The following is a 24056-nucleotide window of genomic DNA, read 5'->3' as shown; positions in this document are numbered from 1 at the left end:
ACGATCCAATCCACACGACCCGAGCGCGCGCCCGGACAAATTTGCTACAGCAAAGGTTGCCACCCAAATTCGCCCGCTCGCTCGCTCTCCGGCGGCGCGCGCACGCAGCCAGGAAGGACCGGCGGACCACATGGCGGCGGCGCGGCCCGGCGGCGCGCTCGCGTTCCCCTCCTCCCCGGCTTCCCTGCTCATATCGCGCTCCCGCTCCTCCACCTCCGACCTTCTTCCCGCGTCCCCTGCGCCGCGGCGGCCGCGGCGGTGGATCGTCGCCGGTGTCCCGGCCGTGGCGGCGGGGGCGGCGCTCGCGGCATCGGCGTCGGCGCCGGTTTCGGCGCTGCTGCTGCGGGACGGCGGCGCCACGCTGCTCGTCACCGCGGGGGCGTACTCCCTCGTGCGCGCCTTCGACGCGCTCACCGAGCGGCGTCTCGTCGAACAGGTCTCGTGCGCTTCTTCGGTTTAATCCCCCACCCTCGCATTTTGCTTGTTTCATGTGATGATGATTGGGCTATTGGTGCGACTGAACCGAACGGGGATTCGATGTGTTTACTGAACTTAGTTAGCTGCAATTATTGCTAGGAAGATCTTATGGGTTTACTGAACTTATTGGTTTTAGTTTCAGATCCAGATCGAGCTTTCTTGCTGCAAACTCACTGGCCACTGCTAAAAAATAATTACTTCCTCCGATCAAACTGGAGGGAGTAGAGACTAATTTCAGCCAGTATAGAATATACTTCCTCCGTCCAACAAAAGATGTTTCAAGTTAGTCAAAATTTGGATATATTTAGACATGACTTAGTGTAGTGTATAGATGCATCCAAATTTAGTCAAAGTTGAGACATCCTTTGTTGGACGGAGAAATAGATTAAAAAGGGTCAAATTATTTGGTTGATCAAACAACCAAACAAACATTCCTTGAGTGTTTGCTTTCTTCAGAACAATCGAAAGCTTAGCACGCCGTTGCGTTCAGAACAGGGCAAACACTCAAACACAACCATTGGTAGTTTAACAATACCATGCCTAAACCTCTGTTCTGATTCTTGCTTGCTAACTTCTGGTGTTTTGTCACTGTTGAAGGCAGAGCTTGAGCAGAAAGATCGTGCATGTGCTATCGGGGGTTATGTTCATGTCTTCATGGCCACTCTTCAGGTCCTCCCTCCAACTATCTCCAGGATCAATATGCTTTAACATCTTCATGCTAGACTAGAGACCTTAAGAAAGACTCAGTCTGTTTGCAGTAATTCGAACGAAGCACGGTTCTTCGCGGCAGTAGTTCCATTCTTGAACGGCATAAGGCTTCTGACCTATGGACTCGGTTTCTACTCTGACGAAGCTCTTGTAAAATCAGTGACCCGTGAAGGAAAACGAGAGTAATCCCGTTCTTCTGGCAGTTCTTCTTCTTTCTTCTTGAAGACAGACATCTCCTTGACACAATCTCTGGTTGCTGACAGGGAATTGCTGAGAGGTCCTCTTTACTATGTCATAGTGCTACTGCTCATTGTTCTAGCCTTCTGGCGTGACTCGCCAATTGGAATTGTCTCCTTGTCCATGATGAGCGGTGGTGACGGTAAGATGGAAATCACTGCCACTGAGCACGGTTACAGGTTCAGTAACACCCTATTTACACTTATGACCTGATCATTTCGCTAAATCTTCGGCTATTTGCATCTTGACTTCACAGGCTTTGCTGACATTGTCGGGAGAAGGTACGGCTCACTGAAGCTGCCATTCAACAAGAAGAAGAGCTGGGCTGGGAGTGTGGCCATGTTCATTTCTGGGTTCCTGCTATCCGCTTTGTAGGGTTCTTGTGATGCCCGTCTACTGTCTCAAGACAGATTTTTACACACGATGAATGACTTGCTTGATTCGTTTCATTGTTGCAGGATGCTGTCCTACTTCTCGTGGCTTGGTTACATCCATGTCAACTGGGAGGAAACGTTTGGTAAACTGGTTCTTGTTGCGTTGGCAGCTACTGTGGTGGAGTGTATTCCTGTAACTGATGTTGTAGATGACAATATCTCTGTTCCATTGGCCACCATGTTTGTAGCCTTTATGTTGTTTGGCAACACTGCAAATCGAATCTAGGAACTGGATGTTTTGAACTCCTCCTGCACTGGCTTCAAATGTTTACTTGTCTCCTTAGCCATTTTAAGTACGAAATAAGTATTAGGATACCATTATCTAGCTAAACTTTTTTCTTAATTATTTAGAATCACTATGCATCAAATCCTGTTCATCCTCCTCTCTTCTGGATAATGTAGGGGATTCCATTCAATGGACGATTCTTAAGTGAACAAACCAACCCCCTCAACAACACGTTGGCCTACTGTTACATGCTCCTATTTGCAACTACAAACCGAAAAACAAAAAACATGCATTGAGATAAGCCTTTAGTGGGATGGAGGGATCAACGAATCGGCGACGTGGTCATGTACAATGGCACCGAAGTGGGATTGATGCTCCTTCAGGCTTCCGCTTCTCCCGGATGATTGCTTCTTGGATCATCGGCAACTTCTGATGAATCTTTTTCCATATATGGTTGACAGCACCATCTTCTGGGGCAGAGCCCGTGCTACCATGGTGACTGTTCTCGTACTCAAAGATATGCTGGACTTTAGCCAGGTTTCTTCGGAATTCATCCTTCTGCTGCTTGGAGATGGTCTTTAAGTAGCTTGCTAGCCATTTTGGTCTCATCGCGTTACCGACTGACACAAAAATGGAGAATTCTGTGTAGTCTATCATGCCTTCAAAAGGAAGCTCGATGTCATCGCTAACAATGACCGGTATGCAAAGACTAGCAACAGCATCAAACAGGCGACATGAACTTGGGGTGTCGCCAGCTGGGTGCAAGCAAAACTCTGATGTCCGCATCCCTTTTATTGATTGTTCACGCCCCGTGGCATTAGGAAAGCCTTCTTCCATGACAACACCAGGCTCATTAATCATCACGTCCCATAGTTTTTCACGCACCAAACCACCCTGAAAAACAAATAAATGGATTAGTCAGATGAATGGTTTTATTTAGTACTCCCTCCGATCCATATTAGTTGTCGAAATATTAAATGTATCTAGACGTCTTTTAGGCATAGAGACATCCATATTTGGGCAAATTTGAGTCAATTAATATGGATCGGAGGGAGTATCTTGCAAGCAGTATAAGCCTCCCTTTGCTATACCAAAGTCAGCTACTTCACTCATACTGAAACCATAGCGACAATCTAGCCTACTGCTCAATCACTTGTTTTCTGTTGTCACTACCAATCTTAAGAAAGCAAATAAAGGCATAAAAACTATACCCTAGAGTTCTACTAATGTACACTGCATAAGTGACGAATTCCTGTTGAAAGCACAATGCTTAAAAGTAAAAAAGAGGCAAACATTTGATTATTTGAAAAAGCAAAGCGAGCCTCACATATAAGAGCGATCTGGGAGGTTTTTATTAGAATAAATTTTAGGTTTATTCTTTTTACTTCAAGTGTTAGTTTCAGGTACTACATAGGCAATTAAAAATTAAAAGAATGCAACCCAGGCTTAAGAAGTAAAATATAACACATTTCTATGAAACTGGTGATGAAATGCAAGTGAAAAGTAAGGTACAAAATGGTTTCCAGATTGCATATAAACCTGTCCAAATATAGTGCATATATCAGGTGCTTTGATTTTATGATAAATAGTACACACCCGATGCCTGTGCTTGGCTCCCTTGAAGTACAGAAGAGTGGGGCGATCCATGTTTTCTGACAATTGCAAGGTCGGTAGCAAATGTGTGTAAGGTATGATGACATCTTTCAGCAATGACACTTGAGTATGCTGTATCATATGAGAAGAGTTGCTGCCTGCAGATTTTGAATCGAGTTTGTACCACCCGCCAAAATCAACCACCAGTAAAATTGCTGGAGCAATCTCCGCCCGGACATGCCACATTGCCATAGGGTCTGTCAAATAATGCCTCAGTATTTAACATGACCTGAGCATCCAAAAGAAAAATAAGCTGCTAGGCAAATCAATCTTCACCAAGACATAAACAACACGCCAAACGCTACTGCGTCACTTGCATAAATATCACAGTATTTGGCTATTTGCTCTGCAACAGTGAAGTGTGGTACTATGGATACAGTTGCATAATCCTTAGTTTCTTAATTGGTGACATTTCAAGGTAAGCCACTTCTTAATCACACACCTAGGCAGTAACTACCAACAGTGACAACGATCATTTGGAGCTCTCATACACTCAGAGTTGCAGAGTTAACGTTAACCCTTCAAATATCTCTTTCGGAAAGTGCATATGCAGAATTGTCTCCTTCAGCACTTAAATATCAACATGAATAGATCGTGCAAATTCTCATGGTCTGATTTAGAACAAACCCATCATGTTGAAAGAGAAAATAGCATGACTTCATTAGAACTGGTATTGACTGTTGAGCACAGTAAACAATATCGACAACAGCAGAACTTAACTAGACTGACCAAATAAATATGCACAGTTGACAGCAATGGATGATTGTTCTAGAACAAGGTGCATTCCCATTAACCCACACTTGGATCGACTCAAACTCGCTTGCCGGCCCGGAAATCCAGCAGCTGGCCAGCCGAATTACCTGTGAGGACGAAGACGTGGTCGCGGCCGCCGGACCGGCGCCACGCCGGGTGCGCGGTGACGCGGTCGACGACCTCCCGCTGGCGGCGGTAGTCGGCGTTCCCCTCCTTCCTGCGGAACGCGCCCTTGGTGGCGCCCCACCCGAGCTCCAGCTCCGCGGAGAGCGTCGCGAAGAAGGGCACGAAGACGACGTCGGCCTCCGTCCAGTCCGCGACGACGCTCACGGCGGAGGACGATGCGGGGCCGGGGCGGAGGAGGGAGGCGAGGAGCCAGTACTCGGCGCTGTACTGCCTGATGAGGGGGCTGGCGGGGTAGGGCGGGTGCGCGCGCGGCGGCGGGTGGTCCGGGTCGGAGGAGGCCGGGATGCGGGCGTCGGCGGTGGGGAGAGACCAGTAGAGGTCGAGCAGGCCGTGGTTGAGCGCGCGGGGCAGGTCGGTGACGTAGACGCTGAGGCGGCGGCGGTCGGTGCCGGAGGTCTGTGCGGAGAGGAGGAAGGGCGGGGAGGTGGGCCTGAGGAGGAAGAGGAGGAAGGAGAGGGAGAGGAGGAGGAGGACGGCGAGGAGGGCGGGGGGCTTCATGGCCGGCCTCCAGATCTTGCTCGAGACGGGAGGCGGCGGCATGACATGGGAGGGATCGATCTACCACTCCACCCCAATTGCAATTTGCACGACTGCACCTGAATTGGGAATTCAGTTCGGTTCAGGAGTATCTGTGATTCCCCAAGATCTTGAACAAAAGAACACTTTACCCCACCCCATATGACCCCCATGTCACAAGACTCGTGCCATTGTAAGGTTGCACTTTGGCCAGACACATTTTGATGAAAATATATTTTCTTCAAAACAATCTGTATACACTGGTACAAAGCATATACGGAGTATTTCATGACCGAGGAAATATTGCATCGATACCATATTGGGTAGTAATGAATATCAAACACTTATTATTTGGAACTTTTGAGTCACTAGCTCACTGCAACAAGTTACCAAATGGCTTAAAAAGGCCCATGTTGATCATCGGGCTAATGACAATTAGAAGTGAGAACTGTTAAGGTCAACAAACATTTCTGCTTGAAGGAAGCAACAATACCGGGCAGACAGCATCACAACGAGATGGTCTCTTGCCACTGTTTCAACAGACGAGTCCTGAGTTGACACCCCCCATACAGGTTGTTTCCAAGGCTTTCCATAAAAGTACGCCCAACTAAATATATCAAGAAGCACGTTACATGACCAGAAATAGATACGCATCACATTGCAGCACCATATATAGGCATAGGCCAAAACGTACAATATAAAGTTACATATGAAAGGAACCCGGACCGCATAAGATTTAACTAGGTATGCAGGCTTCCAAGATACCCAATAGTAAGGGCATCATTTTCTTCCCTCGGATCCAAAGGAACCCGACGAGGAAGAAGAGCTCCTCCGCTTTGAGCTCCGGGGAGAGGGAGGGAGGTTTTTCTTTTTTTTTTTTAGAAAATGGGAGAGTGAGGGTTTCTGCCGGCAGTGCGAGAACAGCTCCAAGGCCCATGGAAATGTGATCTGGTTAAATACGAATGGGCTCAGCCCGTCCCGGCCTATCTGGCCCCTTCGTAAAAGTCCATTAGGAGGCCTAGAATATTTTTTTTTCCTGCTCCTTTTCCTCCGATCTCTCTCTTTCTCCGGCGGAGTTCGATAGCTCTCTGCTCCCTCCCCCCTCCCGCCGCCGTCGACATCTCGAGACTCCACGGAAGCACAGCGCCATGGTCCAGAAAAAGAAGAAGGCAGCTCCGGCGTCCAAGGCCCGAAAGCCGAAGCGTGATGCAGTAAGAAACAAACCATGTTTCGATCGATGGGGCTACTTCCAGTATCGGATCGATTTCCTGGCGGCTGGGCGGGGAATTTAGCTTATTGTTTTCCCCTTTTGGTGGATGATTCCTCCGCAGGAGAAAAAGTTCGGGAAGAAGACCAACATGTCGGAGTTCAGGGCGCAGCTGGACTCCATTGGGGTTAAGATAGTCGAGGTCACAGCCGACGGCAACTGCTTCTTCAGGTAGGCTTAGGGTTCGTCTTCTTGTTCTTGGAGTCTTATCCAGATTCTTGTTGAAACGAGGGGAGGTTAAGTGGTGTCGCTGCTGTGGTTATGAATTGCGTCTTTTGAGTTATATGACTACTCATGGTAGCCTGCAGGGCAATGGGCGACCAGCTTGAGGGCGATGAGGAACAGCACATGAAGTACCGGGAGATGGTTGTGCAGTACATCGTGGTATGCAGTGAAACAACTTCTTGTGTAGAAAGTTACCTGTAAATTGTAATGTCGGTTAGGATTTTGTCGAAATCGTATCTTGGTGGGATTTTTTTTCTCGAACACGCCAAGCAGCGTGTCATTTTCATTGAGAAGAAAGCGCAAGAAGCGCAAATACACCGAGGCAACAAAAACGGGACCCAACGGAGCCCAAAACAAGAAAAAGGAAAGAGGAGAAAAAAGGGCCAAAGGCCGCTATACAGGAGGTCTCAGACAATTACACTTTTTAATCCTTCTCATGTGCAACTTGTAGAAACACCGTGAGGAGTTCGAGCCATTCATTGAGGATGAGGTACCGTTTGATGAATACTGTGACTCTATGATGAAGGATGGGACTTGGGCTGGCAATATGGAGTTGCAAGCGGCTTCTCTTGTCACGAGAAGAAACATTTGCATTCACATGGTAATTTTCAATGCAAGCTTTCCTTTCCGATTCCTTTGGTGTATGGATGATATAAATTATGCAGCGGAACCTTTTAATTTAAAACCATGGCTGTTTTGTAAATTAACACCTTGTATTCCCTTGGATGCTCTTTCTTTTTTGTTAGAATTATTCATTTGTTGTGACGTTTTGTTGACAGTTGCATCGTTACTGTTTGATTTACAGCTTAACTCGCCCCGATGGTACATAAATAACTTTTCTGGTCGTGAAGCCACCAATATGGTTCATTTGTAAGTTAATGTATTATTTTATAGAAACTACTAGTACTATGTCAGTATTGATGGTTGTAGATGTATTTCTCAGGTTTCTTCTAACTTGATGCCAATGCAGATCTTATCATCACGGTGAGCACTACAATAGTGTCAGGTTGACTGAAGATACATGCCAAGGTCCTGCAATTCCAGTTGTCATCAAGGTTTTTCACTGTGAAAACTGTAGACAGTTCAATTATGTTGTGTACTGGAAGGACAATTTCTTTGCGTATCATTGACTATGATCAGTGATGTTGCTCACCGTGTTTGATTTTTTTAATTTTGTTATCAAATTACAGACGGATGCCAATGTAGCCAGCGCAAGCATTAATTCTCAAACTAAAGTAAAAGACGTGGAGAAATCCTCACAAAGATCAACCTATGATCATACATCGGTTAAATTGGTCATGGCTGGAACTGGATGTTCTAATGTTGCTGTAGTTGAGCATGTATGGATTATATGGTTAATTACCTTCTTGCATTGCAGTTGTGCATTTGCTTTAGGTTGATTGTTAGTGGCATTATTGTGCAGGTTTTGGAAGAAATGGATGGTGATGTTGCAACTGCTATTGAGTACATGATAGCTGAGCGGCTTTCACTGGGTTCTGATGACGCAGATGGAGATATTTATATGAACTATGCATGCAACGGTAAGCCTGGAACTACCCTGAAGCGACTAAATGTGCTCATGGGTCATTGCAGTTGTTTTCTTTACCGTGCTCTTCAAATTACATGACCTACCCCATTTGTGATCGTTTGTAGAACACCATATTCGAATTTGGCGTGACATAGTGATCGTCATCCTTAATTCTTTGTCATTGTTGAAAATTTTACCGTATGAGAACTGATAATGATTATGGTGAAGTTTGCACTATTTTGGGGACGACGTAGTTCAGTTTTTTCTCCTTTTGTTCGAGTGTTCTTGGCTTCTTGCCAACATATGAGCCGTACCGCTTTGTGTTGTAAGCATCTGTTCATTCACACTCCGGAAATGTCCAAAGGTTTTAATATTGCAGTTGACTAGTAGGTACTTCTTCCTATCCATAAAAAGTGTCGCCCTTTTTCTACTAAGTTAGTACAAGTTTTGTGGATCCTTTTTGTACTAAGTGGGCGACACTTTTTATGGATCGGAAGGAGTACTAGGTAGTAGGTATTAAAGATATATTGTGTGATGTCCCAATGTTCTTGTTCTGAGTGTGTGCCTCAATAACAGATTAGTAGATTACCATCTGCTGGTTTTTGTGAAAACGATTCTCATTTTCTAGAATCTTTGTGAAGACAATACTGAGAAGGATGAGCATATATTTGGGATAGCTGAAGCATTCCTGAGCTCCTGGCTTCTGGACGAAATATAGGCTACTTTGCTGTTCTGGATGCATTTCTCATTTGGTTGGCCTGGAAATGCTAGAGGTGATTGATAATTCGATATGATAGTTGGCATCCATATAATTGGTACTCCCTCCGTTCCATAATTCTTGTCTCAAATTTTCCCCAAAATGGATGTATCTATTCCTAAAAAACGTCTAGATACATGTAATATTTCAACAAGAATTATGGAACGGAGGTAGTAGATCTGTACCAAGAGATGCATGTGATAACAAGAGAGGTTGTACTTTAGACTGTGTTTTGGGTTTTGGGGGTACCAGTTGCTGGTTATTGTGAAGACAAATTCTGGGAAACAAGAATAGATGTCTAGGCGATATCTAGAAAGGTTGTACAATTTGAAATATAGGAGTAATATATTTAGGATAGTGAAGCATCAAATTGTTTTAGTTTCTGTGTAATTTATGATCCTTGTTCAACTAAAATTTAGTCCAAATTGTTGATGGGCATTTTGTTTTTAACAGGATATTATTATGCGTGGGTAAATAGTAAGATGGATGGAAGTTCAGTATAATACATTAGCCCTAAGCCCCTCCAAATGCTCCATGTAGGAGTTCTGGGGTTCAACTATTTTATAAACAAATTCAAGAGTAGTTGGATGCCGACCCAATCATTTTTATTTTTATTTGCTAGATGACCAAAGTTTGTATATATTTCATAGGAGATGAGCTTAGTACATCCCAGAATGAGGAACAACTGGTTGAGCCCAAGGAAGAAGAAAGTTGTTCAGGCAAAGACGAAACAGTACAAAGATCTAAAAGTTCACATGTGAAGAAGGTAACTATTATGTGGACAACTCTTGACTCAGATTCCCAAGTTAAGTTGTTTACCGTTGTTCCACTGCGTTGAAAGAATGAGATTTATCCTTGTTCCTTTGTGCAGGATAAGTCCAAATCTAACGAGTGTTCTTGTGGATCTGCAAGGAAGCACAAGGCTTCTTGTAGTTCAGCCACGGCTGTACCATCAAAAGAACCTCCAAGGTGTGACTTTTGAATATTTCCATCCTCTCTTATTCTTTAAGCATACTATATGCTACCTCTGGGTTTCTTTCCTGTTGCTCCCGTTGCAAACTTTCTTTCAAAAAAATTTATTCATTGGAAAAAGCAATATCACCGATGTCCTTGCACGTCTTGTTGCTGCTGCCTTCATCTCGGATTACGAATTCCTAACAATGTTTTTCTTTTTTGCACAATGCCGGTTAAGTCTTACCTCATGTACAAGTAGTGCAAATATATTTTTTGTCAACCAAATTTTAGAGAAAAATTGGGTGGTTGACATCAGTTACACATTTACCATGAATAAACAAAACCTTCTTTTCTTGCTGCATGGTTGAAGTGCAAACTGATAATACCTGGCTATATGTGGTGGACACCTTCAGGACCAAGGGCGGCCAAGGGAAGGGCCAGAAAGGGAAGAAGCAGAAGAAGAGAGAACAAGCTGAAGCAGCACCTGCCCAAGCCCACAAGTCTACAATAGCTGTACCTGATCTAGGTGCTCTCTGCATATGAACACTGATGAGTTGTGTGCACACTCCAATGTAACAACAGAGATGCCTGCCACAGCCAGGTTGTGATGTATCTCTCTCGCACCAAATCTCAGACAGTTCGCTCTGTTGCCGACTGGCAGTTAGCTCCTATATATCCTTGCTGCAGGATATGGGGTGACGATGATGTCGGCAAACTAGTGGATTTCCATAGCTAGAGAAACTCAGATCAACCATCATTGATATATACAACAGCACTGCTTTTCTCTACTGAAAAACTGAGTTTGTGACCAATGCTGCGAAAACGATCATCTGCTCGCCAAGCATCTGAATTTCATAAATGGTTCGTTGGTCCATCTGTGTTCTATCAAATGGATTTGGTTGCAAAAAAAATCTTAGAATCTGCACCAGATCATACGATTGACGTAAAATTAACATCTTGCGTGTTCGTTTAATATGTCAAACTTTATTTAGCATTGTGAAGTAGTCTTGGTCATTCCTTGCTCAGTAAGGAGGGAGAAAGCATCTTTCGATTAGGGAAAGGAGCACAGCGTGAGCTCCACTAACTCACAAGTCAAAGGCTTCTTTTCTAGCCTTAATGTGAGCGCTCCTGAAAGCAATGCCATGGCCAAATAAGGCCCAAAGCAAGATCAAGAAAGTCGTCCCTGTGATGAGTGTTCGAAGATCAAAAAACTTGACCAACTCTGTCAGGGCTGGCTTTGCGAGGATTGTACATCGCGTAGGGCAACAAGTTATTCGATCTACTCGTCTGAAATAATTCTCAGGAGAACAACAGTGTCAAGCAACGTATGTATATATTTTCTGAATATTTTTTGGGTGAATAGGAACAATGAATGATTGGTAAACTCCTCCTCTAAAATATCTCTTCAGATGCTCTAAACAACTGTGGTCGTCACTTGGAAGAGATAAAAGTGATGTTATCCTATCCTCGTAGTGTTCATCCGACGGCACAAAAAAGAAGGGCCAGTACGTGCCAACCTTTGTGTGTGTGTTTTTACTTTTAGACGGCGTTCACCTAAAAAATGCTGGCATGTTGGTGCCTGAACATTGCCCATACTACAATACGCATTTGTAGGAAGCTGTGGGCCTGTGGTAGGATAGCCACATGGTATAAGCTATAGCTATGGAGATATGGGCGCCGATCGATATACGCACGGCAGCAGGCAATGACCCCTCGAGCGAAGCAAACGGCTCGTGGGGAGTAGAGTAGGAAGCGAAGTCAGACAGAGGAAGAATGCTCGTGGAATCCGGACGGTGCGCGATATGCCGTGTGCCCAAATGCACGGGCGATCGATCCATTTTGCCTGTTTCTGTATTGGTAGTAATTTTCTTGCTACTGTACCACGTGAGGAGCGCATATATGTGTAATTTACTCCACGTGGATGTAAACTCAAACTGCCGAGCTACAGGGAGGTGCACGTTCCCGATCCACGGCCGGCCGGCCTTGGCTGGATTACTTAGCTCCGGTTCCCCCGTCCGGGTCAGCGGTGGCTCCGACCAGCCGCCCGCACCGCACCGCACATCGACTGACCGAGTTTTAGTTATCTTCTTCCTTTCCGTCTAAGTAATGGAAGCATGTGTCCAGGCCAGGCGCTCCCCAAACGTTGACACGTATATACGTACTACTCCTACGCATAGCAGCCATGTAGTAGCTCCCCAAACGGTTTGAGTCCAACGGAGAAACCGCTGGGTCTGTGTTGGTGAAAAGGGGTCAGCTTTACTCTGGCCTTTAGAGACCCGGCCCGTAACCGTAGACCGCTGCCATCGGTGCCCGGATCATGAGACACGCATGCTGCACGCATCCTTATGCACCACACATGCACGCGTAGTACACGTCACCCACGAGGATGGATGGATGGGCCAGGGGGGTCGAAGCTCTGCACCTTTGCTTTGCCTGATTGGAAATCTTGGAATCTCCTCCGGCTTTGCTCCCATTCACGGTCGCATTATTATGATCGCGAAATCCTCCTTTTTCACATATAGGCATCCACGAATTGAGAGTAGGTTCTAGTTGATTTTTATTTCAAAGTAATTGGTCTTGGGGACCTAACTTCGGTATGAAAATCATTCGTATTAATTACTTCAAAATAAACGTGATGGATGTTTTCATCTCGTGCTTCCTTTCTTTCTCAAAGGAAAAATAGACGGCAAATCTCATGTGCCTAGCCACTATCTAAACGGCCACGAGTAGCCACAATTAAGACTCCGTGCCACAATGCCATCGTTCGTTGGAGTTCTTATCCGATCCGACCAATCTCAGATTACTCAGAATCAGCTTAAACAAAGCAGTACAAATCAGAATAGATACATGTATCTAGACACTTTTTAAAAATAGATACATCTATATTGGACTAAATTTGAATCAAGAATTTAGTATCAGATCAGAATTTAGAATCATCAAACGAAAACGGCCTCCTCTACTGTACGACGAACCTTCCTTGTACCGGACTCGAACCCATCCTGAACCCGGTTTCCAACTCCCAAACCGACCCAGCCCAAAGGTCTCCCGATCCCCTATATAAAACCACCCGACCCAGAAATCCCAAAGCCCAAACCCACCTTCCAAATCGAAAACAACAAAAGAAGAAAAACTCGAAAAAGGTTTTCGGTAGACAGAGAGCGACGCCCGTCTCCACGTCGCACACGCCGGGCGCAACCATGGCGAGCGCCGCGGGGCTCCTGCTGCTGCTGATCCTCGCCGTGTCTGGCTTCGGCGCGTGCGCGGCGGGTCCCGACATGTCGATCATCTCCTACAACGCGGAGCACGGGGCGCGCGGGCTGGAGCGGACGGAGGCGGAGGCCAGGGCCATCTACGGCCTCTGGCGCGCCGAGCACGGGTCCGGGAACTCCAACTCGCTCGGGGAGGAGGAGCGCCGGTTCAGGGCGTTCTGGGACAACCTCCGCTTCGTCGACGCCCACAACGCGCGCGCCGCCGCCGGGGAGGAAGGGTTCCGCCTGGGGATGAACCGGTTCGCGGATCTCACCAACGACGAGTTCCGCGCCGCCTACCTCGGGGTCAAGGGCGCCGGCCAGAGGAGGTCGGCCCGTGCTGGTGTTGGGGAGAGGTACAGGCATGATGGGGTCGAGGAGCTGCCGGAGGCCGTCGACTGGAGGGAGAAGGGGGCCGTCGCCCCCGTCAAGAACCAGGGCCAATGCGGTGAGAAATTTCTTCCCCTCTTTTGTGCCTTTTTCTTTAGCGATTTTACCCCCCTGTTTGATTGGTTAACGGCAATATCCGATCTAAGTGCGTTGCTGTTACCGTAGTTCTTCTGGATCCTAGATCGATGGTTAAAAATTAATTAATTTCGGAGTATATCACGATTATGATCTTGGGAAATCATGCCGCCGGTATGCTAAAGAAGTTTCACATAAGAGTTTGGTTGGATGGAATATTTTTCACACAGGGCTGCAAAAGGTGCTTGTTTTGTTCATTCTTTTCTTACGAAGGAAGTAATGGTCCTGAATGCCCGTTTGGACTTGAACGGAATTAATGGCTGGCGATTCGTTGGAGTTGCCTTGTACCGGGTGGTTTCCTTGTCAGAATTGTTATTCTGATTTTGTGGCCTGTCTTTTTGCGATAGTTTTTTGTTGGTTCCCTTGAATCCAAACTGTGCTGCATATTCGGTGCACCTATCAGTCAAGTACTTGAGTACTGTTTGACCAGTTGATCGTCGTGCCTTGAACTATCAACCAACTATTTGAGGCAATAACCAGATCTGGCAATGTTGTATCATAAGTATTTCAAGCTTTACAGTACCACTAGCATATAACACGCAGTACAACTTGTTGTGCATGGTGATTACAGTATTAGTAGTATGCAGGGATGTGGGAGGTTGCTGCTCTACCTTACCTAGTCCTATTGAAATTGGATCATGGGGAGAAAACAGTAGAGTCGAACGAATATTTTGACGGGAAATTAATAATACCTTTGCCTGTTTACCTCTGGCGTATATATATCTGAGATGAGTGAATATGACTCAGGGCTGCGGTCCTATGGAGAGCTAAGTTGGTGTGATTGCGATTGTGGTACTGTATGTAGCTTCTATCGGTATTAACTTATGCATCCTTTGTTTCTTGAATGATGTTGTGCAGGAAGTTGCTGGGCTTTTTCTGCAGTCAGCGCAGTAGAAAGCATTAACCAACTTGTTACTGGTGAGCTGGTCACATTGTCTGAGCAGGAGCTTGTGGAGTGTGACATCAATGGGCAGAGCAATGGATGCAACGGGGGACTTATGGATGATGCCTTTGATTTCATCATAAACAACGGCGGCATTGATACTGAAGATGACTATCCTTACAAAGCCTTGGATGGCAAATGCGATATCAACAGGGTACTTATTATACTTACATCATATAGCCCCCACTTCCAGATGATTCTTGTTGCTGATGCTCTAGCTGGTATGTTTTATCTGACCATTGCAGAGAAATGCGAAGGTGGTGAGCATTGATGGCTTCGAAGATGTTCCTGAAAATGATGAGAAATCGCTGCAGAAGGCCGTTGCTCACCAGCCCGTTAGTGTTGCTATTGAAGCTGGTGGCCGAGAGTTTCAGCTCTACCATTCGGTAAACAAACTTGCTGCATCAAGTAGCCTATTGACTATTGTTATAGAACATTTTGGTCATTCTGGAAATAACATACTCTTTGATTTATATTACAGGGTGTCTTCACTGGAAGGTGTGGTACAGAACTCGACCATGGTGTGGTAGCCGTTGGCTATGGCACTGAGAACGGCAAGGACTACTGGATTGTCCGCAACTCATGGGGTCCGAAGTGGGGTGAGGCTGGGTACCTCCGCATGGAGCGCAACATTAACGCCACCACTGGGAAGTGCGGTATAGCCATGATGTCATCGTACCCCACCAAGAAGGGCGCTAACCCACCCAAGCCATCTCCGACGCCCCCCACGCCACCGACCCCCCCTCCACCAGTCGCCCCTGACCACGTCTGTGATGAGAATGTCTCTTGTGCAGCAGGCAGCACCTGTTGCTGTGCTTTTGGCTTCAGGAACATGTGCCTGGTATGGGGCTGCTGCCCAGTCGAAGGCGCCACCTGCTGCAAGGATCACGCCAGCTGCTGCCCACCGGACTACCCTGTGTGCAACATCAAGGCTGGAACTTGCTCCGCGGTAATGACTTCTGCCCTCTTGTTTATTCTTGTTTGCAGCATTATGATATCTACATCCATCTTCTAGATCATCTCTTAAAAGTGTTCAGCTCATGCAAGGTAGACAGTTTCGAAAAGGCATGCCATATGCATGAAGAAACTGACTGAAACCTGTCAGCACACTTTCACTTTTCTAGAAATAATAACATCATTATTGGTTTTGCTTCTGCACGAGATTGAGCAGAAACCCAAAGATTCAACCTGACTCTGTTTTGTTTGCATTGAACAGAGCAAGAACAGGACACTGACTGTCAAGGCCTTGAAGCGCACCCTTGCTAAGCCAAACGTCGCATGAAGTCACTTCGGCGAAGCAAAGTTGAAATTCAAAATTTGGACCTGGCTCCTTTTGTATTAGTACTGCTTACGTTCTAGTAGTAAATTTGCTTTTATCTCATTGTACATAGATCGCTACCGTCTGTACTCTCTTTGGTGCTGTCCTCAAGAATATTCTTTAACTGATCGTGTCTCTTACGCCACGGAGTCTCTCTTGCATGCTGTTTATGAATCTGTGGATGCATTGGTGCGATTAGCAAGTTCTATGGATCCAGAGTTATGGACATAGTGATAGCAAATGCATGTAAGCAAAGATCAGTTCCCTGGCTTCTTTTGAGTTGTGAACAGCCAAGAACATGGGAAATTTCTCATCTTGCTTCCTGGAGGACGGAGAGGACCTCTGTTTTTGTAGTATTCTACAGCCTGAGCTAAGAGATGTTCGTTACTCCACCTAGGTCCACTCAGTTCAACCAAATTGGTTCAACTAAATTAGTGTCCATGGATTCACCAGAACAGGAAATCAGGGCGAAGCATTATTTTGCTATCAGGCAGCATCAGCCAACGCAACGCTTTGCTTGGTTGCAGAAATCTTGCAATTTGATTATCCAGGCAGGAGAGTAAACCCACCATAGTTCAATTCGAAGGCAATGTGAAGAGTTTGTCCACAATCACTGTCATACAGACGCTAATTGGTAAGGCAGGCAGTTATTTGACTCCGATCAGTCTACTGTCACACAACACCTTATTCGGCAATTCATAACAGCGAAATCACTGACAAAATTGAAACCACCAAACGAGAGTCCATTTGCCGCTTCCTATTCCTGTGCACTTCACGTGACAATGCACACGCATATATCCCCACCACGCCAGAAATCGTCAGTTAATTCCCACCGCCGCCGCCATGGCCCGTCGTCTTAGTCGCCGGCAACGCCTTTGACGGCGGCGCAAAAGCCGGCGGCCTGAACCCGGGAAGGTCACACGGGATATGCGGGATAAACGGGCAGTGCTTGCTCGGATCGGCATAAAACGCGGCGCACTCCATGGCCGGCCGCTGCCGGGGGAACCCAAGGATACAGTTCTTCTTCACATCCAGCACCCGGCTCCTCACCAGCTCCATGCACAGACGCCCAACAGAATGAAAGTAATTGTCGCTCAAAGACAAGTTCCCCAGCTTGCCCGTCTTAGCCAACGCGCAGAGCACGTCTGGGACGTGCCCGTAGAGCTGGTTCCCGGCAAGGTTAAGCTGCTCCACATCACTCAAACACCCGAAAGACAACGGTATCGGGCCCTTGATCTCGTTACCCCCGGCGTCGAACACCGTCAGCCCTTCCACGAGCCCGATCTCGTAAGGGAGACACCCGGAGAACCTGTTATTGAGGAAAAGCACTTCGGAGAGCGTCCCGGAGACGTTGAAGATGGAGCGCGGGATCGGGCCGGTGAACTGGTTGTTGGCCACGACGAGGTACTCTGCCGTGGTTGACCCGAATGCCGAGTCCGGGATGTCTCCGGAAAACCCATTGTTGTTGAGGAAGAGCGCTTCTACGGAGAGCGCGAAGACGGGTGCCGGCACGGAGCCGGAGAAGCCGTTGAAGCGGAGGTCGAGGAAGAGGAGGTTGCCGAGTGGCACCACGGTGTCCGGGAAGGATCCCGAGAAGGCGTTGTTGGAGAGGTCGAGCTCGTAGAAGTATGGTAAACCCGTGAGGTCCGGGACGTTGCCGGAGAAGGAGTTGGAGTTTGCGTGGAACAAGGCGAGGTCCGGGAAGGCGTCGATGAAGCCGGCGAGTGTGGGTGCCCGGAGGTGGAAGCCGTTGAAGTCGATGGAGGCCACGGTGCGCGTGCCGGGGGGGCTGTCGGGAGGGTGGTCGCAGAAGAAGCCCTTGTAGGCCGTGCCGTTGTCGGCGCTGTCGCAGATCTTGGTGCCCACCCAGGTTGAGGTGACCCCGAGAGGGTCGCTTGTGATTGTTCGCTTGAAGGTTTGGATCACGCTGTAGAGCGCTGTGAGCTTCTGGTTCTCGAAGTCCCATGGCGGCGGCGTTGGCCCGCACCCGCAGCCATCCGATGATGATGATCCTGTCGTCGTCTCAGTCTCCGGCACCGGCGCTGGTGCAGAAACCAAGTGGCTGTGGCTGTGGGTGGAGCTGGAGGCAGAGACCGCGAAGGCTAGCAGGAGCAGGAGCGCACGAGCTGGAGCTGCTGGAGCTTGAAGCGCCATTGCTGGTTCCACGTTGGCAAGGCACTTGGGTTAACTACGCCATGGCACGAAGGCGAAGTCTTCTGCTCCAGTTCATGGACAATGGCCGCCCCGGTAGGACAATGGATGCCGATTGGGTCAAGTATAAGAAGAGAATGGTCCATGAAGAAGGATGTAGAGGGGAGAAACAACAGCAAAGGGGCAAACGAAGTGGAGCACGAGAAGGGAATTTAGCTTTAGGGAAACGGAAAAGAGGTGGGAATCGGAGAAGCTTGAGTTGAAGTGGCGAGGCTGCACGCAGCACACATGGAAGTAGTGGGGTTGGCGGTTAATTGGTCATACATCGGCGGTAGGGCAGAGGGCGCAGCAGCATGGAGGGCAGAGTAGAGTAGTGCCTCATGATCATCAGCTTTCATCTCCGTCCGATGAGGATATATCCACTGTGTGGTCAATTTGGGGCTCAATGGCTCACTAATGGTCCTTAATTCCTAGGTGTCGATTTGGTCAAATTATTTGGGTAGCCTTGATGAGTTGCTTGGTCAGTGGGGAAGGCAATGGGGTCTGGCACAAAGGTTGGATCAGACGGCGCTGTGTCGTCTTGCCTCGACAGAAGGGCAGCTACATGATTTTGTGTTGTCAGTGCCTAGTTCTTGTTAAGCATGATTGGAGCCACTGGCAGAAGAGTACTCTTCACAGGATTATAATGTGGGGTATCAATGCTTGTTCCATGAAAACCTTTCGGGAAAAGAAAGAAGAAAGATGCCTCCTCGCAGCGAAAGTGAAAGGAGTGCACAATGCGAAACTTTAGCTAAACAAATAAGCAGCTCCTTCTGATCAAACTGACCCACATATTAGATATAGTGGCGTCTGAGATACTCGTTCTTTATTGTCAAATGCCGAGACATGCTGTCTAATTGGCCACTTGTGAGTCGTGACCCTACAATTTGGGACACCCACAGATGACACAAGTGGCATCACCTGTACTGGCGAGGGCGTAGATGGCATTCCACGTCATGTAATTGTAATTGCTGCGTGTGCTTCCTTCATAAATACAGTCCAAATGGTTACAGAGAACTCGCAGCATCCTGCAAAAGATCAACTGGAAAGTGTACTTGTTTGTATGGAGATAAGCAAAAGCAGCACATTAAGGGCCAGTGAACAATGATAAATTCGACCAATTAAAGACCATTGAGCTGAAACTTTGGAATAAACATAACTAGTCTTGATTGGTTGTTAAAAAGTGTTAAGCAGTTCATGCCACGAGGGAAAGGGAGACACGAGTTGCAAATTTATAGTTACAGTATCAGAGATCCACAACCACTCATCAGTGCCTTTACAACGCAGAGTTCCCCATATTAGTTCCAGAAACCAGTTGGGAGATAAAGTGTCTATGTAGTAATGTAATTTTGAGATTGGATTATGCCTAAGAGCAGTTTGATACCAAATGAACCCTCAGAATTCCTCGAAAGCAGTTCACGGAGTACGAAACAGAATTGCAGACGCGAGCAGCCAGCACATTTGTATAAGCTGATATGCATGCTACCATATTCCATATAGATGATGTCGGGACAAGATGAACCTATGGTAAACCACAGCATGTTTCATGTTCATGGAAAAAATATACAGAACACTCCATTTCTCAGATTGAAGAGCGTGCATCTAAATCACATATCAGCAGTCAACATTATATCCTGGAGAAATATTTTCAGCAGTGGTTCATGGGTATTGAGACTGGAGGATGAAAAAACCATGGCCAACTGCCGAGCTACCTGACAAGGAAAAGATGACCATGATTAATGAACACAGTAATTTTCAGCAAAAAAGTAATTTCAGAACACATGTAAATTCCAGATGAATAAAGACTTGCCATTTCAACAGTAACTTTTTTTAAAAAATGCAGTTCTTCCAGTGAGAAGAATTGTTTGTATTAACAATGCTGACATGCTGTTCCTGAGTTGATGTTTGCGTGTAGGTCTACACTATCTGAAATTGTACTTTTGCTTGTTTTATTGAAATAAAATTGAACCACCCGTATGTTGCACGCAAATTGAGCTGCACTGCTGTCACCAAAAAACTATGCACTTCCACAAATAACCAAAAAACAACATGAGGCTGCACTATTCCTCTAAACAGATGATAATTTAGTTTGAAATGGAGTAGAAACTTCAAAGAACAAATGGATATGCTGAGGATCAAAAAGAATTGGTTCATCAGTCTTGGCTGACTTGCATTTTGTTTACAGCAAACTGGTGGTGTCAGTTTGTTGAAATTTGTTCCTCTAACAATATCTAGCTACTCACGTAAGCTACTGTAGTAAGAGAACCACAACAGATTAAAGTTCCGGGCCAGTGATGAGCACACAACACACCAATCTTGACAAACTGAAAGTGATAACAATATGATTCTTAACATATTTAAATCCAAAAGACCGTTCTAATAAATTTAAGAACAGGCCCTCATTGGAGCTTTTCTTTCAACCTAATTATGCCCCGAAAATTATGTTCAAATAAGATTGTCATCCTAGGATCCTAGCAGCTTCAACCAATTACATATTAGCCTCTAGGCCCTCCACGTTTTTTATATAGTTGATGATTGTAACAGAAACTTTTGAAGCTTTAGACTTGTAACTGCATTGCCTTTTATAGCCCCTTCTTAAAAAAAATAACCATAGCATAAACTTGAGATTCCAAGAGACACTTGACAAAAGTACAGGTCATAATGTGATAACTAAATGCATAATATGCTGAAGATATATATCACAGAAGCTAGATTGGATATTTGATTTAAGGTAATAGTATGTAGCATAAACATGTGTAAAATTTAAGTCATGTTAGGAACTCACCAAAATGCACCAATATTTCTTTTACTCGGCCTTCTTTTGTTTGCTTGGTTGTCCAGTCTTGCTAATGATGGTAGCGAAGTGCTTTGACAGTACACCGTGTACTAAACCAACCTTTTCATCAACAAGATCCTGGTGTTTCTCATAGAACGGCGGAACCAACAGAGAAAACATTACACCTAGAAGAAAGCCACAAATGCATAAGCTTAGTATACACAAGAGCTCTCATAAAAGAACACTGGATCCAAACACAATACTCCCTCCATCCCATATTAAGTGACTCAAATTTGCCTAAATATGGATGTATCTATATCCAAAAAGCGTCTAGATACATGTAACATTTCATCACTTAATATGGGACGGAGGGAGTAGAAGTCAACAAGACCACCAAGAAGCAAATTCACTAGAACTCACCAATATAAATGAGTGTAAAGAAGTTGAAGACCATTCCAATACATGAAACCACCCACAGGACCAATATAACCTTTTGCAGCAAGCAGAACAGGAGAAAAAAAAGAGAGCATACATGAGGTTCAATAAAGAGAGTATACAAAACGTTCTGGGTGTGTTATGTGTGTAAGAGGTACCTGTATAAAAACTGTCCTGTCTCTCTTGATGGCAATATCATGGCCAACACCCAACACTCTATTTACCCAGACAAGAGCGTGATCTGCAGCTTTCTCAACAACCACATCAGAGACCTCGAGATTAGGAAGTGGTGGGAGAGGCCTGCAAGCATCATTAGTTGTCACTGCCATATTGCATAAATGAAGTAAAATTCAATCCTACACAACACAATGATCAGGTAGGATGGCCTGACTGAAAAATTCATAACATTATCACAACTTAGCTGTAAAGCAAAGCAACACCTTTGGTCTTTAGAGAAGTAAACATGTTTGTGCATGATAACTAATATACCCAGTAAACAAGGGAAGATTAGAAGATCCCATGCATACGAACGGACAGATCAAGCCTTAAACACTCTCTAAGATCTTCTAATGATAAACTCCAAACTGTAGGCAAACTTCAAAATGCTGCAGGCCCAACTTTCACAGAACTTTTCTTAACTACGGAAATCCCCTCATTGCAGCAAACCTACTGGACAACTTTAGTTCGACCAATTCACCAACCAGTTGATCAGTAAAAATGTAAGATACCCTAGTGGAAGTGCATCATATACCAACATATCTGTGTGAACAGAAGCACCCCGATTCTGGTCATAATCCGCATCTAACACGTATCAGTGACCACAGCGCATACGACTAGAGCAAAGCAGGGCACAATTTTCTAGTAGATCAGATCTCAAACAAGTGCGCACTGCAGCAGCAGCAGCAGCAGCAGCAGCCGCAGAAACTAGGCCAGTCGCCAGAGCGATCGAGTAGCTGACCTGTTGAGCAGCGAGGCGGACTTGGCCCAGAAGAAGAGAATGACGACGAGGAGGAGGAGGGCGTTGGAGAGGACCGACGGGAGGCTGTACCCCGCGCGCTCGAAGAGGAACCACACCGTCGTGGCGCCCGCCACGGCCGCCGCCGAGACGTTCCTCCGCCTCCACAGGAGCACGTCAGCGACTGCGGCATGGAAGCGTCAGTCTCGTCAGAGATCCATGGAGCCGGGAGGAAGAAGCGGCATTGGGATCGGGGAGGAAGGGAGAGCGAGCGTGATTGCGTGCGTACCTGTGCCGCCGCCGAGGAGGGCGTGGAGGGTCCGGTGGTGGGTGGCCATGGGGATCGGCGAGCTTAGGGTTTGGTGCGCGGCGGAGAGGTCGAGGAGAAGGGTGGTGGCACGGGGAATCTATGCTACGGTTTTTTGTTTTGTTTTCGAAATGGGAATGTGGTGGGGCGCACGAGACGACCAATGGTCACTGACATGTGGACCAGGAGCGTTAATTTTTTTTTCTCTACACGACATGAACTTCGGTTATTTGACTTTGAATTCGAATGTCCAGGAGGGAGTTGGTGTTGTTTCACTCCAATTTATTTTGATTGTCCACTACGCTGCATTTGGAGAAACTATATTCACATTCTTTTTAAATTAGGGTATTGCGACTGTCATTCTTATTTGGTTTGATAAATGTCATCTTGTTTTGCGTTGTTGCTAACGAGTTTTTAACTCTTTTATCCTACTTCAGTTGTGTTTATTATGCTCTTCTTTTTAAACTATAAGGCATATGATTTCGCACCAAAACAGATTTCTATAGTTTGGTTAGGACAATATTTTTAGGTCATGTATTTTGAATACGAGAGAGTATATTTGTTAAACAAAAACTTGCATCCGAAATTTTACGTCGTTCTTTTAGCGTGCCAGCACTCACACCGTGTTGGAGGATGAGTGAGAGGTGCTTAGTGTTTTACCTTTGATGTGGATGATGGTGGTAACGACCATTGTCGTTGGATGGTGACAATGGGCTGCATCCAATCTTAAACGAAGGGTTGATCGTGGACGACTGGTTGATGACATAACATGAATAAGATCGCTTGGGGGTCATCCAAGAGCACATAGACTTCTTTACCCAATAAATCACAAGCCAACACGGTTCACGTTGCACGAACTAAGATGGTGCCCAATATGAACTTTGGACCGGTTCCAAAAAAAAATACTTCCTCCGTTCAATAATTTTTGTCGAAAGATTACATGTATCTAGACACTTTTTATGAACAGATACATCCATTTTTTTATCAAATTTAAGACAAGAATTATGAAATGGAGGGAGTAATTCTTAACTCCTCTGTAGCTCCCTCTTAGTGTTACGGTTCGACGCCAAATGGCAACGAAGGATCGAGAAGGAGGCTGGGTGGACGGTGTCGACAGGAGTGAGAAAGAAAGATACAGGACTATGGGAAAAAAAGAAGGCAAAGATCGGATGAATATTAGGACAATGGCACGAATCATTCGCTGGTTTATGTTCAGATCAAAACCGTACCAAAACTATACTCCTTCCGTTTTATAAAAACTGGCGGCTTCAAAGGAAGTACCTTTTTCAAGGTGAGGCACTGTAGCAGCAATGAACGGCATCGTGCCTGAATCATGCGCTCCAGCCTAATTAACGGCACATCTCTCCTAATCCAAGCTCGTTTCATGCCGTTTTCTCTGAAGAATGCATCCAAGCGAGCCACCGTTTTCCATGCCGAT

At 46.0% G+C, this 24056-nt stretch overlaps 6 protein-coding genes across 10 annotated transcripts; 3 read left to right on the top strand and 3 right to left on the bottom strand.

Moving 5' to 3' along the window:
- Positions 1 to 5: 5 nt before the first annotated feature.
- On the top strand, positions 6 to 2149 carry LOC100839061 (probable phytol kinase, chloroplastic). Its single transcript, XM_003580741.4, has 6 exons — positions 6 to 436; positions 1079 to 1146; positions 1236 to 1367; positions 1449 to 1564; positions 1679 to 1793; positions 1881 to 2149. Exons 1-6 carry the CDS (start codon positions 131 to 133, stop codon positions 2080 to 2082), a joined length of 939 nt encoding a protein of 312 aa, XP_003580789.1. The 5' UTR covers positions 6 to 130; the 3' UTR covers positions 2083 to 2149.
- Positions 2150 to 2202: 53 nt separating this feature from the next.
- On the bottom strand, positions 2203 to 5374 carry LOC100832093 (probable arabinosyltransferase ARAD1). 2 transcript variants are annotated; one of them, XM_024456104.1, is made up of 3 exons: positions 4596 to 5374; positions 3622 to 3932; positions 2203 to 2976 (listed from the first exon to the last, which is right to left on the bottom strand). In XM_024456104.1, the coding sequence occupies exons 1-3, from the start codon at positions 5212 to 5214 to the stop codon at positions 2425 to 2427; spliced, it is 1482 nt and encodes a 493-aa protein (XP_024311872.1). In that variant the 5' UTR covers positions 5215 to 5374; the 3' UTR covers positions 2203 to 2424. The 2 variants fall into 2 exon arrangements, with proteins under 2 accessions (XP_024311872.1, XP_003579459.1); XM_003579411.4 differs by having other exon boundaries at positions 2228 to 2976; positions 3679 to 3932; positions 4596 to 5371.
- Positions 5375 to 6219: 845 nt separating this feature from the next.
- On the top strand, positions 6220 to 10733 carry LOC100838441 (OTU domain-containing protein 3). 3 transcript variants are annotated; one of them, XM_010242287.3, is made up of 11 exons: positions 6220 to 6401; positions 6522 to 6628; positions 6766 to 6841; positions 7134 to 7283; positions 7488 to 7552; positions 7653 to 7737; positions 7873 to 8022; positions 8106 to 8223; positions 9618 to 9733; positions 9839 to 9936; positions 10335 to 10733. In XM_010242287.3, the coding sequence occupies exons 1-11, from the start codon at positions 6339 to 6341 to the stop codon at positions 10462 to 10464; spliced, it is 1158 nt and encodes a 385-aa protein (XP_010240589.1). In that variant the 5' UTR covers positions 6220 to 6338; the 3' UTR covers positions 10465 to 10733. The 3 variants fall into 3 exon arrangements, with proteins under 3 accessions (XP_010240589.1, XP_010240591.1, XP_010240592.1); XM_010242289.3 differs by having other exon boundaries at positions 6384 to 6401; positions 6759 to 6841; XM_010242290.3 differs by lacking the exon at positions 6220 to 6401 and having other exon boundaries at positions 6782 to 6841.
- Positions 10734 to 13005: 2272 nt separating this feature from the next.
- LOC100831793 (oryzain beta chain) lies at positions 13006 to 16100 on the top strand. Its single transcript, XM_003579410.4, has 5 exons — positions 13006 to 13617; positions 14553 to 14791; positions 14883 to 15023; positions 15119 to 15586; positions 15854 to 16100. The coding sequence occupies exons 1-5, from the start codon at positions 13119 to 13121 to the stop codon at positions 15917 to 15919; spliced, it is 1413 nt and encodes a 470-aa protein (XP_003579458.1). The 5' UTR covers positions 13006 to 13118; the 3' UTR covers positions 15920 to 16100.
- A 372-nt stretch (positions 16101 to 16472) lies between these two features.
- On the bottom strand, positions 16473 to 18343 carry LOC100838147 (uncharacterized protein At4g06744). The gene has a single exon (XM_003580738.4). The coding sequence runs from the start codon at positions 18107 to 18109 to the stop codon at positions 16778 to 16780; it is 1332 nt and encodes a 443-aa protein (XP_003580786.1). The 5' UTR covers positions 18110 to 18343; the 3' UTR covers positions 16473 to 16777.
- A 952-nt stretch (positions 18344 to 19295) lies between these two features.
- Positions 19296 to 22738, bottom strand: LOC100837843 (reticulon-like protein B11). 2 transcript variants are annotated; one of them, XM_003580737.4, is made up of 6 exons: positions 22601 to 22738; positions 22315 to 22495; positions 21515 to 21656; positions 21342 to 21411; positions 20931 to 21106; positions 19296 to 19857 (listed from the first exon to the last, which is right to left on the bottom strand). In XM_003580737.4, exons 1-5 carry the CDS (start codon positions 22647 to 22649, stop codon positions 20952 to 20954), a joined length of 597 nt encoding a protein of 198 aa, XP_003580785.1. In that variant the 5' UTR covers positions 22650 to 22738; the 3' UTR covers positions 19296 to 19857; positions 20931 to 20951. The 2 variants fall into 2 exon arrangements, with proteins under 2 accessions (XP_003580785.1, XP_010240588.1); XM_010242286.3 differs by having other exon boundaries at positions 19296 to 19853.
- Between the last annotated feature and the right edge of the window lie 1318 nt (positions 22739 to 24056).

Source organism: Brachypodium distachyon, chromosome 5, assembly GCF_000005505.3.
Source record: "Brachypodium distachyon strain Bd21 chromosome 5, Brachypodium_distachyon_v3.0, whole genome shotgun sequence".
NCBI classification, from domain to species: Eukaryota; Viridiplantae; Streptophyta; class Magnoliopsida; order Poales; family Poaceae; genus Brachypodium; species Brachypodium distachyon.
Note: the sequence above shows the minus strand (reverse complement) of the source record. Positions and strands in the feature narration are given on the sequence as shown.